This window comes from Periplaneta americana, chromosome 16 (genome assembly GCF_040183065.1).
Source record: "Periplaneta americana isolate PAMFEO1 chromosome 16, P.americana_PAMFEO1_priV1, whole genome shotgun sequence".
Classification (NCBI taxonomy): Eukaryota; Metazoa; Arthropoda; class Insecta; order Blattodea; family Blattidae; genus Periplaneta; species Periplaneta americana.
In genome coordinates this window covers 160,165,436-160,183,692 of record NC_091132.1, presented here as the reverse complement: position 1 = coordinate 160,183,692, position 18,257 = coordinate 160,165,436, and the positions used below count along the sequence as shown (strand labels likewise).

The following is an 18,257-nucleotide window of genomic DNA, read 5'->3' as shown; positions in this document are numbered from 1 at the left end:
TTAAAAAATGCTGTTCTATAAGGAAAGGATTTAGCCCATGTAAAATCTGTGTCAAGAATTGTGCAAAGGGAGCCAGATAAAAAAAATTAATTCATATAAAATTGAAAATATTTTACAACGTTATATTGATACATATACAATTATCTCATTTATTTGTATTTTATAGGCCAAATTCACTCCTACAACCCTTAAAATTACCCTCCTGCTTGGGAACAACAACTTTAGATTATATGAGTGGATTGCAGGACTTTAAATTACGCTTTTAGTAAGCCACATGCTGAAAAAAGTTAAAAAATGCTGTTCTATAAGGAAAGGATTTAGCCCATGTAAAATCTGTGTCAAGAATTGTCTTCTGTTAGGTGAAATTCTACTGGGCCGAGTACCATTCATAAGCTGTTCTGTGGTTTCTAAAATCGATGCGCTTTTGTCAGTGTAAATTGTGCTATCTTTCTGTTTTATTTGCTCTGTATTTTTAGGAAGAGCAGATTGACTCGCACACAGTGAATGAGGAGCCAAGGGCAGAAGTAACGGCACAGGACAACGAGGTTTTGACCGAAAGGTGAGTGTGATGTGTGAGTCTTCACGTAAAGAGTTCATTGTGTTTGAAGTTTCCGTTTTCTTGACTGTGTGGAAGTTTTTACAGGAGAACTGTCTGTCTGAATCGTCCAGCAATAATCAGTTATCACATTCACACTCCACTTCCCTTGGTTTCTGGTTTCCATAAGTACTGTTCAAACCTTTCTTGTTGTTCTTCACTAAAAGTGTCTAGGTTTTCAATAAAATAATGTAGATGTACATGCCAGAAGTGGACCTTTACACTCATATTGCAGCCCAGGGTCTTGAAACACTCCAGTTTAATTCATACAGTTTCTTTATAATTGAGGACCTTCTAATTCTCTAAGAAATTATGAAGTACCATTTTGAGTCCATTCCAAGAGTTTTTCTGTGTACCAGTTATCATGTGTACAAACTCTCTGTGTAGCATTGATTTTCTCATTTTATTTATTTATTTTCTTGTTTGTTTGTTTATTTATTTGTTTGTCCTTTCGTTCATGAAATCTTGCGTAGTTAAAGGATCAGTCTGTGACTTTCACGCCACTATAAATATAATTACAATAATACATACGATTGATGTTGAAAAATGTTGTTTCACCAGGTTCTGATTTCTTTCTTTTCGCCACTCTGTACTTTTCGAGTATGTAGACCTAGCCCTACTGTCCCACTTACACAAAAAAAACTGTTGGTGTTGTTATTAACTAATCCAGAGAACTTAGCAGTAAAGCCATTAACTTTCTTACTCTCCAATATTTCTCACACATAGAGAGTTTAGAGCAGTGCTGTCACGAAATCAGCACAGCAACTTAAGAATTTGAAGTAACAGGATAGCCGCGTGGTTCTGTGTAAAAGACTGCACATAACTGTACGACTACCCTGCGTACAGGCAGGGTTGTACAACTTGTTACAGTCAGTTAGGGATTGTAGTTGTACAGGAAATCACAATCATAATAAACAGACAATTTATGTTCTTTGTTCCTGAGATACGTCATGCACAATAATAATTAGCTATAAAAAAGTATAATGATTTTATAAAACAACTTCTACAAAAGACAAAGGAATAAGGCATAATAATAATAATTTTAAATTTGAAATATTTGTGATATTATACACTTATAATTTCTTGGCTGTTTCTGTATAAATTAACAGTATTTCACGTTAAATAATATAGCATATTCTTCTAGGCGAAAATTATATGTACTATATGTAAATTACATGAATTATGTTGCGTTACGAAATGTTGCAAGAAAGATACATATACTTGTACATAAACACATGTAGAGTAGTGGCAACAAGAAATCGGACCCACCCTAGTAGCTGATTTCAGAGCCTTGTTCACTCCAGAGCACGATAGACTTGTAACTAAGACTTTCGTGGTTCGAATCCTGCCTGGGAAAGAGAGTTTATTTTGTTCCATATTATTCAGATTTATTCCCAATACTTTTCGATTCCTGGTAAAATTCATGTTCTGGGAATAATAAGCTAATTAAGTAGTAAAATATTGCTGCAATCGTAAAGAAGTATTGGGAATAAATTTGAATTAGGAACAAAAAAAAGTTTCTTTCCGAGGCAGGATTCGAACCACGAAAGTCTTAGTTACCAGTCTATCGTGCTCTGGACTGAACAAGGCTCTGAAATCACCTAAAAGGGTCGGTCTGGTTTTTTTACCACTACTGTAGATATTGAACAGCAAAAAATAAATAAATAAATAAATAAATAAATAAGTAGTTATTTCCTAAGCTTTTATTCTATTAGTTATTTGTTAGAATTGCAATGTATACTTACATTGTCGGAAACCATTTTCTTGTATTACAAGAGTTCATTTTTCTCATTTGAACGCCCTGCAGCACATGCATGATGTTTAAAGTTTATTTTTAGATATAACATTCTCTATATAAGGTAATACTACGTTAGCAGTGCAGTCCTTAAAACTGAACATAAATTATTGACTATTCGCCGACTCCTTAGCCTAAATTTGTAAAGTTTCATCAAAGGAAAAACTGGTTACACGTATATGTATTGTCGAACATTGATATTGTTTCTGAAACATATTTTAATTTTATTATTTAAAACGAAATGTAAAAATTGAAGTAATTGAAGATAATGTGATGATGGCTTCAATGCTCTTTACTTTTTAGCATGAAGTCGAGTGATTCACTGTATTAAATTTGTATTTTGCTGTGACGTCTGGTATAAAACTGCAGGTAGGAGAGGGATATCAGGGGAGGTAAGGTTTGAGCACGTGCTGTGCTGGAAGAAAATTGAAGAACAGCACGTAAGACAACGGGAATGGGATGAGGTCGCTAGTTTAGAGGAAAGGGCTGGACATCGCTGTAAATGTTTGCAATCCATTTCTTCCTGAAGACAGCACACTGGACAAAATGATGAAGAAATAATTCAAATTTTGTTCAAGTGTTTGTAGGTAGCACTCTTAACAATAGTCATATACCACATATAAAATTAAATGGGATGATTGTTAAATACATAGACTTTTTTATATATTTGATTTTGTTTATTTATATCTGATGTGTTTTTCATTTTTTTATAAACTAAAACAAATATTAATTTTGTTTATAAAGACCAGGTCTCACCTATTAAGAGTCTACAGGTGTTGGGCAGTAATAGATTACAAGACAGGCAGCACAAAGTTTATTAACAAACGCCATGTAACATTTAAAATTAGTTAATTTGAACTAAAATAAGGAATAATTTTGCGCTACTATGAGGTAACATACAGCCCATGGCAGGAAAGCAGACATCTTATCCCTATGTCACACACACCTCGTATGGTTACCTACATTGTAGACGGACGAGTTTCAATGAACAAACAGAACAGCAGTACCTTTAAGTGCAGTTCGTTTACACGTGTGAATTGTTAACTATCACTAGTCGGCCCATTCTTTTTACTGCGAAGCATGCATTTCATAATGTGAAATCATTAGTGATCTATAATATGATTCTTTATTGTGCTGTGCGGTATATAGTCATTGTTGTCCCGATTTTTTTTCATTACTTTGTCCTGCCTGTTTGTTTTCCATTATCAAAAATGAGTCTAATCAACATCTGCCTATACTTAAGACTAGAAATTCTATAAAATTTGGAATGCCACTTTCCTTAAACATCAATAATAGCGTAAGAAACAGATCAACCCTAATCAAGTGCTAGAGTTGAGTACCATGGGGAAGCTCATAAGAGACACTGAACCAAACTTATACTGTATTCATCAAACAAACACTCATAATCGTTCATTCTTTCATACTGTTCTACTCAAGGGCAGATCTGTCTTTGCAAACCCAGTATTCCCCAATCTTTCTTAATTTCCGCCTTTCTCATAGACTCCTCCTTCAACCCATGTGTGTCAGTGTCGTCTGTTGTCTGAAGGTTCCAGTCAGTTTCCTGTCCGGAAAACTTGAGAACATGTGGCAGTATCCACTTTTCTTCCATTTCCAGGTGATATAGTGGATAATGCAGCGCTCATTCTATGGAGTGTGTGTCTGGCACTTCCATACAAACACCCTCTGGCTTTCTCAGTGCTACAGTTGTAGATCTCTGGGTGATGGAGGGACGTACCTTCTGGTCACCTGGTTCAAGCAGGAATAGAAGCCTATGATCTTTCTGCTTCATTTTCCTCTCAGGAGTCTAGAGTCGTTCACACAACTGACGTCATTTATGTTGGAGAAGAGTCGTACAGACTGCCTCAGAAGTTGTGTATTCTCTAGTAAATTTATTCACAGTACTTTAAGCAACACATGTCATGATGCTGTGATGGCAATAGCACAACACAGTCTTCTTCTTCTTCTTCTTCTTCATCTTCTTCTTCTTCTTCTTCTCCTTTTTCTTCTTGTTCTTTTGTTTGGATTATAGACAGTCAGTCAAATGACCAATATACTAAAAAAAAAAAAAAAAAACGCACAGAACGAACTTCTCTTCCTTTGCCTACTTTGTACGTTTAAGAATCTCAACTATAATTTTTTTCCTCGCCAGTGAGGGCTAGGTTTTGAGCTAAAATGTTCTCTATCAAATTACAGCTTGTGAAGAATTGTCCGGTATCACCCTTCGTCCTATACCCTAGAAAGCTAATATAACATCTTGGACAGTTCTCATTCCTTGGTTCTTGACTGTTCTCTGGAGACTCATCTGGTTTCCCTACTGTGTATACTTGCATGTTATGACGTGACAGGTATTTGCATCTGCAGGATTCGAATTAAAGGGCAGGATGGGGAGGATTTTTCCCTGTTGAAAAGTTATCCCCTTCTAATAAATTCATATTAACATTCCTGCCAGGGATAACTCCTATCCCCCCTTAAAAAATATAATTGTTTTAATACGAGTATATGTACTGTATGAAGTATAAACTAAGCAAAGAGAATAATATCGATGTATTATCATCATTGGCAAGCTGACAACAATCAAGAACTGAAGAATTACACATCCTATCTTAAGCCTGCTCATGGATATATTATTATTATGACCAAGATGCAAGACAAGCAACTCAGTGCGACCAAGCATCGAGCTGTCTTGAATGAGGATAATAATAATTTTATGTATGGCATTGTCTATCTAGGATTCTATCCCTCTCCCCATCTGAAATCTTAAATCACACCCTGTGCATCTGTATTTATACCAAATTTCCAGGGTTTGGTTCTGATAATAACTGGAAATGACATCATCCACGTAGAGATGAAAGTTGCTCCTCAACCATAATGCATTCAGTAGGAGAATATATTGCTACAGACATCTCCAATACTTCTCTCAATTGAGTCAATTTATGTTTTTATGTCATTATGTGTGAATACACTTGTCATTAAAACAGAGAAAAATATATTTACTGAGCCTATATTCCTTTAGAATTGAAAATTACATTGTTGAAGAAGTCTGAAAGAAATGTTACTGGTTTAATGTTGGCAAAACAACAAACACCGATAATAACAATACAAATTTTATTATGATAACGATTTTTATGAAATCAAATCAGTAATGTCCTCCAAATTTTCAAAATTTTAAAGTGACAAAATTAACAAACCACACGAGTGTGACTCCAAAAATAATGCACAGCAGTGTTTTAATTTATTTTCTTTTCTACACCATTGCAATTTATGGAGATCATAGATGCATCCTCCCCGCTTGTATTCAAATTTAATATAAGTCCTTCCCGTGATAGCACTCCTTTAGGATGACTGCTGTACTTGACATTCTTCAGAAGCAACGTGCTGTTGTCGCGTTCCTGTGTTGTGAGAACGAGACACAGGGAAGCATTCACAAGAAGTTGAAAAAATAGCATGGAGGTATACCTGTCGATCACAGTACGGTTAGTTTGTGGGCAAGCAGATTATCTGGTGAAAGAGGGCACGCCAATATTCGGGATACTCCTTGCAGCGGCTGACCCTGCACTGCACGAAGTCCTGACAATGTGCAGCGCGTTAACAACACGGTTGTGGCTGACAAAAGCGTAACAGTGAAAGAATTGTCACTCCAAGTTGGAATAGGAGAAGCAAGTGTGTGCAGAATATTGAAACAGTTGGGTTTAAAAATGCTTTGTGCCAGGTGGCTTCCGAGGATGTTGACAGAAGCCCACAGAGAAACCCGAAAAAGAGTGTCCTGCGTAATTTGGACAATTATGAGAATGGTAGGGATGACTTTCTTGCAAAAATTGACAGGATATGATACATGGCTCCACCATTTTCAACTGGAGGCAAAGAGGCAGACAATGGCATCATGCAAATTCACCAAAGAAAAAGGAATTCAAATCTGTGCCTTCAGCAGGAAGAGTTATGACCACTGTGTTTTTTTCGATTGAGGAGGACTCTTTTGGACATCATGCCACACGGAACCATCATTAATTCTCAGCAAACGTCAAGCTCAACTGAGTCGTGTTCGACCACATCAGGAGAAGCATAATGTTCTCCTATTGCACGACAACGCACGGCCACATGTCAGTCACAGGGCCACAGACCAGATCAGGAAAATTGGATGGATAACACTGAAACACGCCTTACTGTCCTGATCTGGCACCATAAACTAACATCTCTTAGGTAAACTGAAAGAATCTCTTCGCAGAACGAGGTTTGAAGATGACAAGCCCCTCGTGCACGCTGGAAAAACAGGCTCAGTCGTGTTGCTCCAGACTTTTACCGTGCAGCTATACAAGCCCTCGTTCAGAGGTGGCGTAAGACAGTTGAAAGGGACGGAGATGATGTGGAAAAGAGATTTTGTGCCTAAAGAATGTATCTACATACCGTAAAACGGGGTGAAGGTGACCAATTCTGAACTTTGCATAACTGTGGCGTTCAGGATTATTTTTTAATTTTTTTTGTAAAAGCATATAAAGAAAGGTGCGTATCTGAAGAATAGAATTTAATCAGAGCAAACATACTTTCGCTATTACAAGTAGTCTTAATTTTAAAAAAACATTATTTGGTCACCTTCTCCCCGCATGGGGTGAAGGTGACCACACATAAGTATTTCATGTAGAAATAAGTTCTTTAAGGCATGGGATGAAGGTGACCTTATGAAAATGAAGGTTAACCATTGCTTTTATACCACAGTGATTAAAACACCAAGAAAAGAGTACCCAGTACCTATACACAACACATAATACCTTATCAAACGTAATTTTTATTGAAATTTGAATTTTAACAGAGCAATTTCTAAGAAAAGTGCCATAATTGACTTCAAACACATTAAAAACATTAGAAAATTTTAAACAAATTTATAATTACAATAAAATACCGGTACCGTGTGTGAGTAGGTGTTACGAAGCCAGTTCCACTTTTACATTTCAGTGAACATTGTCCTCATCTAACACAAAATTAAAATATGATTTCTGTCGTGAGGTTAGCCTTTTAGGAGCAGAAACCTCACTTAATACTCTCACTACATCATCAAATTTTACGAAAGAAATATCTTCCACATTTGGGAAATGAAATGAACCTGGAATCTTATTACTACGGCGCATGAATTTGACTTCCAGGTCACCACTTTCATTCATCTTCCCCATGACTTGACCCACATAATAAAGGACACTTTTTGTTTGTTTGAATTTCACCAACACAAAGTCATTTTCTTTCGGCACTGTTGCAGAATGTGGAGGTTCTTTTTGAGCAGTTTCGGCAGCTCTTCTTGTGTTGGAAGTCAGTGTCAATGACTTTCCAGGAGAAACAAATAACTTTCTAGCTGATCCTGATTGCTTGGATACTGGTATTGAAGTGGCACTATTATTCTTCAGAGGAGAGTCCTCTGATGCAACTGATTGACCAGGAGTCAATGTCAGTCGTCTTCTGGCTTTCTTCTCTGTATTACAACCTGATGAAGTGTGCACTGGATGTCGCTGCTGGCTCAAAAACTCTACAAGTGTTTCTGTTATCATCATAGGAGTGTCAGGGTGTTTCGAAGGTGTGAGTGTTTCCTTCCTGGGAATTCTTTTTAAGAGCTTATCTAAGTTCAGAGGATGGATTCCTGTGGCTTCAAAGCCACTGATAATATTCTGGTGCATATTTGGCACTTCATTGAACAACTGTTTAAACAACTTTGGAAACAAGCTCTTTTCCACAGCAGAGTGCTTGGAGTGACATTTCTTCCAGCTGTTTAGGATTTTCCTCCATGCTTTCTTTAATGGTCCAAAAAAGCTGATATCTAGAGGTTGGCATAGATGAGTAGCATTGGCTGGAAGACATACAAAAAAAATATTGTTCTTTTCACACAGCTGAAGCACTTCCTCATTAAAGTGTGATGATAAATTATCACCTATGAGGGCTTTCTTTCCAGGGAGACGACTAGCATGTGGGAGGAACATTGATTTGAACCAATCTGCAAACGTGATTGTATCAAACCACCCATGAGAAGTTCTATTGTAACGTGTCCCTCTACTGCAGCATGGTTTTGTACAAAATGGAGCTCCCTTTGGTCCTCCTTCCCTCCAGGTGTCATATAAATGAACTGATTTGTACACCACGTATGGCGGAAGAGCAGTTCCATCAGCTGACACACACATCATAAATGATACGGAGCTCTTAGAATGATTTATAACATTGTCAGGATACTTAACACCCCTCTTGAAAATCATCTTGCTTCTTCCTGGGTCGTCTGACAAGTTGCTTTCATCGTAGTTGAAAACATTTTCTGCTGGTAACCCTTCTATTGTGTCAGAAAGATTTACATGATAATCCCTAATTACATCTTCACTGACGTTTGCTCTTGCTCTTTTAATGTTGTTTGCCAGGCGCTCTGACAATTTTTCAGAATGTCGCTGCAAAAAGCTTTTAGCCCATTCAACACCAGGCATGTTGTTTACAAATTTCTTTTCTTCCCTACCTATTCTGTCTAGATATTCCTTGGCAAACAACCTCACATCAAGGGTATTTAAGGGAAAACCCCAAGATGCGCATGCCAGCAAGCAGTTTACCATTATATTTTCCTCACCAGCTGAAAAACCGTTGGACCACCATACGATTTTCCTTTCAATCCATGCACCCTATTGAAAAGTGTTCCCTTTGGAATATGGTACTTCTCACATGCCCGTTTCATGCTCAATTTCCCATCTAAATAGTCTTTTAGAGCATCTTCTAAATCTTGTTTACTATATTGGCAGTTCTGTTTACCAACTGATACATACTTTCTAGGCATTTCCAACTAACACTGTCTTGAGACTACAAAAAAGGGCAAAAAAATAACTTTCTAACCTCAAAATTGTATCTATACTCAGTACTATAACAAATGCAGTGAATTCCTACAGTGTGGTCAACTTCACCCCTAGAAACATGTAAATTTCCCTTTTTTTTTATTTTTCCCTCCAGTAGACTACTAAGTAATTCAGGATAGGAAACCAAATTATGTGTGTGTTCAGAGATGCTCAAAGATGCTGAAATCAATGGTTGTGTGATAATATCCTCTTTGGAGTCACCTGCAGCTTTAAAGTTTATCCCATGTATAAAAAATGTTAAATATTGTAGACTTAAATAAAATATTCTAGTTGAAACGAAACATATTTTAAAATTTTGTCAATGTGTCAAATATGAAAAGAGAAGTACAACATATAAAATACCATTTTTTGAAAAAATTAGAAATTTTACTTCTGGGCATTAATGGCCTCTGAAACTTATTCGGGAGTTTTGGTCAACTTCACCCCTGTGGTCAACTTCACCCCTGTGGTCAACTTCACCTCATTTTACGGTACTGTGAAAATAACAGAGCTGTAGGACAAAAACCTAATTTTTAAATAAAAAGGTGCATGACATTTGACGTGACCCTCGTATAAACATCGTATATATGACAAGTATAAGGGTAGAAAAAGTTATAGCACATTTGCAATCCCGAATTTCGAAACAATCGCAGAAAATAGCACACTCCTGTCGAGAAAGGTGACTTTGAACAAAGAGGTTGTACAGATAAGGACCAAATTGGCGAGACAATTTAGAGACATCCAAAATTACTCACAAATATATTACACGGATGCATCACCAATGCTATTGTACCTCCTGGTGAGATAGGTTTGTATTGTTTTAAATATCCAATAATTGAATCGGGGTTTGCAGTAACTGCACATGCCATGAAAGCTGAATTTTTCAGTAGACACAAACACCGGTATTACTGGTGGTAGTTCACACCACTGGTTATAGTACTGGCTTCTTCAGACAGAAGCCTAATAAATGTGTCGTTTTATACCAAATTTATGGGAATCTAATGAATTGTTAATGAAATAAACCAATATATATTAGCATGACATTTACTGTGTCTCCGAGTAATCAAATTTCTAGTGTAATTGAGTTCAACAAAAGTTTATTTGTCAAATTAGGGAAATAATACATACATAGGCCTACTGTGTACTTGATACTTATGTTCAGGATACAAATGAATTTATTCTTCCACAATAGGCCACTGAACAATATTATTGTAAAATTCTTTATATTCATGTGGTATGTAACGCATAAGTTTGCGTATATCGTCAAGCTTCCCTTTTTGAATTGACAAGATTTTGTGTTAATATGCCAATGAAGAAGGTAAATATTCTCCTTTGTACTTACAAGCAAGCAATCTCAAGGCCACAGTTAAAAGAATTGGTCCTTTTTCCTTCCATCATTTTAATGACGTCATAATTTTGGCCACTCGAGCGTAATTACGAAGGCTGTAAAAATTAATTTCTCTGGGGCTGTTTACAAAAAGAGAACAAAATTTCATGAAAAGTTATATTGGCAGAGGTACAGCAATTATTGAGTTCTTTTCACCGTATTCACCACCAGAATAGAGACATTTGTCATTCAGTGGGATCAATTTTTGTATCCTTGTGTCGTAGATGTCTGCAGTCTGAAATCGGAACCAATATGTTCGCACATGTCTTTGACACGTGTTGTTTTTGCGCGTTTGCAGGATTTCTCAGGTCTCCAAATTTGAGACGGCCATACTGACTTACGTTGTTTCAGCATGGAATGATAGTCATATATATGCAGTCCATGAACTCGAATAAACTCATTTCGCCACAAATAGTGACTTGTGCTGTTTCTGCAATCCCTGATTTAATTGTGTGTAAATTTGTTGCGATTGTTTTCTAGACTCAGAGTATCTTTCCTTTAGGATTGCAGCAACCAATGAGAGGAACGTGTCATCAGAATTCGACAGTCTTTTACTTGAAGACAACGAGATTGTGTGTGAGATTCGCAAGAATTCAGGTTCGTCGGGAAAACCTTCGCGGACTCGTGAAGACGGAAAGAAATACGAATCTGAATCGTCTAAAATATCTGTCTCGAATTCTGCAAACTTGAGCGGACATTCACCCAAGGACGCAGGCAAGAAACCTTTCAAATGCGATGTTTGTAATAAGTTTTTCAAGGTCAAGTTACCTAAAAACTCATGAAAGCCAGCACAATAGCGAGAAACCTTTCGAGTGTAATGTTTTTTGGCAAGAGCTTGCAATCGAGTAACGTAAAAAGGCATAAACTGATACATACAGGCGAGAAACCGTTCAAGTGGAATCATTGTGGCAATCTTGTTTCGCGTTCTGACCATTTAAGGTCTCATAAACGCGTGCATACAGACTAGAAACCTTTCAAGTGTAATGTTTGTGGCATTCATTTCTCGCGTAAAAATAACCTAAAGGCGCATAAAGTCCTGCATACGGGCGAGAAATCCTTCAAGTGTGATGTGTGTGTGGCATTCGTTTCTCTTTTTCACATCATCTGAATAGGCATAAACGCGTGCACACAGGCGACAAACCTTTCAGGTGTGATGTGTGTGACGTTCGTTTCTCGCGTTCAAATTACCTAAAGACGCATAAACTCTTGCATACAGGCGAGAAACCTTTCAAGTGTGATGGGTGTGGCAATAGTTTCTCTTCACTTCATCTGAAGAGGCGTAAAGGCGTGTATACAGGCGAGAAACCTTTCAAATGCGATGTTTGTGTTAAGTGCTTCGGAAAGTTAAAATCATTAAAAGGCCATTTGCGCCAGCACATTGGGGAGAGACCTTTCTAGTGTATTGTTTGTGACAAGGCTTTCTGTAATACGAGTAGTGTAAAACTTCATTAAACTTCGGCACACAGTCTACAAATATTTGAAATGATGTGTTCGTGGTAATATTTTTTTGCTGTTAATATTCATACAGAGCCATTATGCCAGCACACAGTGGAGAGACATTTCAAGTGTAATGTTTATGGTTAATGTGTCTCTAACGTGAGTAGCATCAGATACCATGAACTCCGGCACACGGGAGATATTAACTTCAAATTTCAATTTTGTGGTCTGCTACATACTTCGTAGTCCCATGTACGGCAGTGCACGGGCGTGAAACTTTTCAAATGTGTTTGTCGCTAGTGTATCTCTCAGTTGAGAGGCCTATGATACCATGAATACCTGCAGAGAGGAGAGAAGCTTTTCAAGTGTGATGTTTGTGGTAATTGTTTTTCGCTGTTACGTAATTTAAAATCCCAACTAGAAGTCAACTCAGGCGAGAAAACTCTGAAATGAGACGTTTATGGTAATTGTTTCTCGGTGTTACATAATTTAAAATCTCATCTAGAACTCAACTCAGGCACGAAACCTTTCAAATGTGATGTTTGTGGTAATTGGTTTTCACAGTTACGTAATTTAAAATCCCGTCTACAATTACATACAGGCGAAAAACCTTTCAAATGAGATGTTTGTGGTAATTGTTTGTCGCAGTTGCGTAATTAAAATCTATCTACAACTGCACACAGGCAGTGATGTTTGTGGTAATTGTTTTTCGCAGTTTAAATCCCATCTACAACTGCACACAGGCGAGAAATCTTTAAAATGTGATTATTATCGTGATTGTTTTTCGCTGTTACGTAATTTAAAATCGCATCTACGACTGTACATAGATGAGAAAACTTTAAAATGTGATATTATTCGGTAATTGTTTTTCGCAGTTACTGAATTTAAAATCCCATCTACGACTTCACACATGCGAGGACGTTTCAAATATGATATTTGTGGTAATTGTTTTTCGCAGTTACGTAATTTAAAATCCCATCTACGGCTCTACAGAGGGGAGAAACCTTCAAATGTGATCTATGTGGTATTTGTTTTTCGAAGTTAATTTAAAATCCCATCTACGCTTGCACTCAGGCGAGAAACCTTCCAAATGTAATGATTGTAATAGTTTTTTGGTTGTTACGTAATTGAAAATTCCATCTACGGCACTGCACAGGGGCAAGAAACCTTTCAAATGTAATGTTTCTGGTAAATTTTTCGCAGTTACGTAAATTAAAATCCCATCTACGGCGCTGCACATAGGCGAGAAACCTTATAAATTTGATGTTTGTGGTAAATGTTGCTTTCAGTCGGGTAATCTAAAAATCCACGACCTTCGTCACAGAAAAATATCAAATGTTCGTGTTGTGTGATTTGGGTTTTTTATATTGAATTAATATAATTTGATTATGTTTGTGGCAAGTGTTTCTCATGCAAGAATTAATGACCTATTCTTATTTAATCAAGAATATATTTTCCTTGAAATAATAAAAATTGTTTGTGTATTAATATCAATTATTTTATTCTTCTCTCCGCATAGAACTGTAAAAATCCATTAACTCTTCCTACGCCCTGGCAACGAAACTCCTAAATGTGATGGCTGTCATCTTTGTCTGTCTAGTAGATGTATCTTAATTATCAAAGTACTCTAACATATTGTAAGAAACCTTTGTAATGCGATTTTTGTGGTTTTCTCCTGGTCTGGTATTTTAATAAACCATGAACACTATAGGCGAGAACCATTTCAAGCTTGATATCTGTGAAAAGTGTTTCTTTTAGAAAACTATTTTAAATATAATAGGTTTGGAATGAATGGGGCCGTCTATTGCTTATCTTAAAATGTAGTATTAATGTATGACATTTTATTGATGAACGTTTTCGGCATATTTATGCCATCTTCAGATCTTAAAAAAGTTGTCTATATACATGCTTAATATTATGCCACATTGGTTATATATTTATCCAGGTAGTGCCTTCAGTTTATTACAGATCTCACTGCCACTCACGCTGTAACGCCTCGTGAATAGAAGTCAAAACAAAGTGTGTTTTCTTCGAACCGACGACAGATATGTTGAGCAGTGTACATTTAAGGTAAGCGTTCACTACATCGTATGGCACTCCTCGTACGAATCGCACGCAACGGATATTTTAAGTGCAGTGCGTTCACTTTAACGGCTCCACATCATCGCCTTACCGGATTCCCCTATCAGCTGATTAAAACATGACGTCGTAAGATATTGACATTGCTGAATACAGAGGAGTTGAGGTTAGGTCTATTAATTACGTCTGTTAGCGAATAAGAATTTGTAATTGCTTCATGCGTCTTAATTGAAGAGGAAGAAACGAAAGATATATTTGTTAAATAATATATATTTAAGAAACGACTTGATTACTGTAATGGGAACGCCTCAAATTATATAATTCTTCCCAATATTCTACAAGCGAAATAAGTTTCCCGTCTGTCATTTTGGCGCGACACTGTACATGGCACAACATAATAGTAACTGTTGACCAATTAAAATTGACTTATTAAGAAGGCCATGATCGGACGCATCGGAAAAGTTGCTCATCCGAGAAATGTAGACGGATTTGCCCAGAGGCGATGCGTCCGATACGATGTAGTGAACGCGGTTACATGACAATTACAGCAAAAATAGTCTTTTTCCTAGCCGTGCGATTCGTCTGATGATTGCGATACGATGTAGTGATCGCTTACCCTTATGGCTTCGTTCAACAGTAAGAAACTCGGATTAGGTAAGCAAAAAAATTTAAATTTTAACATAATGTACAACTTGTGTTCATTTTTCTTATTTGTATGCTTCGCTGTAATTTTTTTTGAAACGCAGAGTATATTTGATGCAAAATCGGGTCATTTGACGATTTTGTGCACGTAATTCCATTTGCAAACATTGGCAACACTGATCCTAACTACAGTCGGCTTCCTGCCAATTAGCTACTGCGAAAATGTCGATTGCATGTTTTCTCTTTCTAACTCGATGTTTTATGTGAAGTGTTTGTGACTTTGAAAAGGAGAATTTCCCGCAGTTGCATTGAGATTAAGATGGATAGCCACATTTATGATAACCTATCAGAGAGAAAATCTGAAGAATCTCCAGTGCTGATCACTTTTCCCATAGTAAGATGTGAAACTGGGGTGAGTGCTGCCTTTCCACATGGAATAGCTATAAGTAATCAATATTTTCAGTATCCTGATGATAATATTAATTGTGAATATTGCTTCCTCTACTATCTCCTAGATTTCAGCTGTAATTAGATTAATTCATTTTTAAATAGATTAACTATTAATGCGGTCCTTAATTTTATTTATGCACAGTCATTGTTGAAGTAATAGGGATATATTTTGTTCAATTTTTGCCATTTTTTTTAAAATACCGAATAGATATTTCACTTCCCTCTCGGCTTATACATCTTCTACTGTTCATTGTGCTCTATACTAAAATGTTTATAATGTTGACATCACTGCTACTGTTTCCTCATTCATACCAACATAACTTAGCCTAGAAAGTTTCACAATAGCGTACACACGAATTTTTTTTTTTTTATATTCTGTATATGTTAAAATCACGATACAGTTCTTTCGTATTTTTGTTACGAATCTAATACAAGTTAGGTTAGGATACCTTATACTTTTGATATTCCTTGTATATTGGAAGCTGTGGCAGGTTAGGTGTCTTAAGGCTTTTGTTATGTCTGGCATGAATGAATCGGTGAATGTTAGGTCAATTTAGGCTTTTGGCATGGCTTGCATATACTCAAAATTGGCATAGAATATGCTCTTTTTGCTGTCCTGCTTGCTTTGGTAACGGAACTGTAAAGATTTAGCAAAATATCAGTAGACTCTATGGCCGAAGTCTTCAAGGTAAAATCATCATTATTAGTTAGATTAGGTTAGCTTCTTAGAAGGTGATATTAGTATTTGTTAGTGATATTACTACTAGGATGCACAAACGAAGTTACGTTTAAAAAAATGACTATTTTTTTCATTGTAATATTTCTTCTCTGTGATTATTTTTGAGTGCTTATTCCATTAATACAAGTTATGCGTTCTTCACATTACAGCGCATCGTGTCTTTGATATACCTACTTTTCCTACCACAACATATTCAGTGCTATTACGACGCACCTCTCCTTGGAAACGTAGTTTACTACATTTTCTAACATTTTTTTTCTGCAAAATATATCACTGTGAAATTCTTCCATTTTAAACTCCAGCTTCACTCTAAATCCCTTATAAATTCAGCAGTTCTCACTTCCAAAGTCACCAAAAGCACGTGTGTGCTACTTTCTCCTTGATTGCTTTTATGAATTCGTTTGCATACCATGCTGAGGAAAGAAGAACATAGACCTGTCGATCATCCTGGAAGCCAGAAAATATACAAAACAATTTATATTGAATAAATTAATAAAAATGTATTAATGTACTTGGTGTATTTATTCATTGAGGGAATGATCTGCAGTATCCAATAAAGAATATATTGTAGCCAAGATGTGATACGAACAATTAATAACACTCGCTGTAATTTTTTAAAAGTCCATCGCGTTTTTTAGTTGTTCTTCTAAAATGATAACTGTCTAATGTGATTCACAAGTATGCATGGAGTGAATTCTGAATACTGTAATAAAGTACTATACCAAAATTGAAGAAAAGAATTACAGTTAAATCACATACATTATATTATTTCTTACAATCGTTATTTCGGTGTCGATATACTGTAAATTGGTGCAGATGTGGGATATCGTGAAATTATGTGTAATTATTGTTTTCATGATATTCATTTTGTTTACTTATTGTTATGTCATCTTTATGTCGGCCATGTGACGTCATCCTTTCTTAAAGTTTACCAAAATAAACCCATATTGAAATGTAAACTAATCCCAATGTGCAGTACCCAATAAATTGTCTCGTTTTACTGCAGGAACAAAAGCTTTTGGACCAGCATGTGACTGGTTTAAAGCAGAAACATGTTGAGCAAAGCCATGATCTCACATCTAAAGTGAAATCTGAGAAAGATCCGGAGCCAATTTCGTTCCCTGTGATGAAACGTGAACCAGAGGTGAGTGGAGAACAAGGAATGTACTGTGTGTTCTTCCTGTGTTTATCTTATATTTTGATTGGCTTATACACTGCGTCTTTGGTCTATGATAGAGACAAAAGAAATCTCATCACTATTTGCTGTTACAGGTAATGTCATATTGTAGACAAGTCTAATGTTAAACTCTTTTTAGCTTCTTTTTTTTTTAATTTGAAAAAGAAATTGCCTGCTTCACTCTCTCTTAATAGTTGCCAAACTACACATTCCTACAGTGTGTTTGGTAGTATGTTGTGCTTACGCAAACGACTTGTTTCTGTTTTCTCCATGCCTTTATCTAAAATTCTGAATAATCTTCCTGTTTGAAATAAGTAATTTTGTTTCATTTGTAGGTCTATGTACAGCTATTATCGCCATTACTTTATAAAGAGCCTGGCTGTCTATTAACATTTTCATAAATTACGCTACCTAATATTGCGACCAAAATGGAATGTCCGGAATATTTGAGAATAGGTAAATGGTCCTATTAAATTCTACTACAGGAGAAATCTATTAAACTTAAATCACATGCATTATATTCTTTTTTTCAGTCCTAATTTCGGCGTTGATAAATTGTAAATTGGTGCGGTTGTGGAGTATCATGAAATGTAGCGTATTTATTCTTTTCATATTATTGACTTTGTTTTGTTAATAGTTATGTCTTCTTTACGTCGGCCATGTTGTAACGTCTTTGCAGCTATGTGACATTATCTTTTGGGTAATTCCATGCAAAACAGGATGATGAAAAACATTCATATCTCCAAATTTGTTAAAAAATTGTACATTCAACTCTTTATGTCGTATATATTAATCATGTACAAAATTATGTTTGCGACAACTACCATTTAAATGTAATGGGCAGCTAGATTATTTTTATAGCTCTATTTTAAATATATGTTCTGACCATAAGGATAATTACAAAGTTTTTTTTTTTTTTTTTTTTTTTTAAGATATTGTGAGATAGCTTAGAAATTAGGTTATTAAGATACTATAATTCAGTGCAGCTTTGAAAATTGTGTTTAAAGAAATTCAAAAATATATTTAAAAAAACGCCATTACTTAAAATCGAATATTTCAATTCACATAAAAAAATTAAATGACAACTTACTGAGCATTTTCATTAGGCTATCAA

The 18,257-nt window shown here is 36.0% G+C and overlaps 2 protein-coding genes across 5 annotated transcripts in view; both read left to right on the top strand.

The window, feature by feature from the left end:
• Positions 1 to 13,550, top strand: part of LOC138691612 (uncharacterized) — a 34,113-nt gene extending 20,563 nt beyond the window's left edge. For both annotated transcript variants that reach the window (XM_069813754.1, XM_069813753.1), the window contains 2 exons: positions 477 to 559; positions 11,122 to 13,550. In XM_069813754.1, coding sequence (XP_069669855.1) covers positions 477 to 559; positions 11,122 to 11,401 — 363 coding nt within the window. In that variant the 3' untranslated portion in view covers positions 11,402 to 13,550. The remainder of the gene's footprint in view (positions 1 to 476; positions 560 to 11,121) is intronic.
• Positions 13,551 to 15,550: 2,000 nt separating this feature from the next.
• Positions 15,551 to 18,257, top strand: part of LOC138691610 (zinc finger protein ZFP2-like) — a 32,556-nt gene continuing 29,849 nt past the window's right edge. The window contains exon 1 of one of the 3 annotated variants that reach the window (XM_069813751.1): positions 15,551 to 17,110. The gene's annotated coding sequence lies outside the window, so the exon portion shown is untranslated. The remainder of the gene's footprint in view (positions 17,111 to 18,257) is intronic. The other 2 variants (XM_069813750.1, XM_069813752.1) reach the window with 2 other exon arrangements.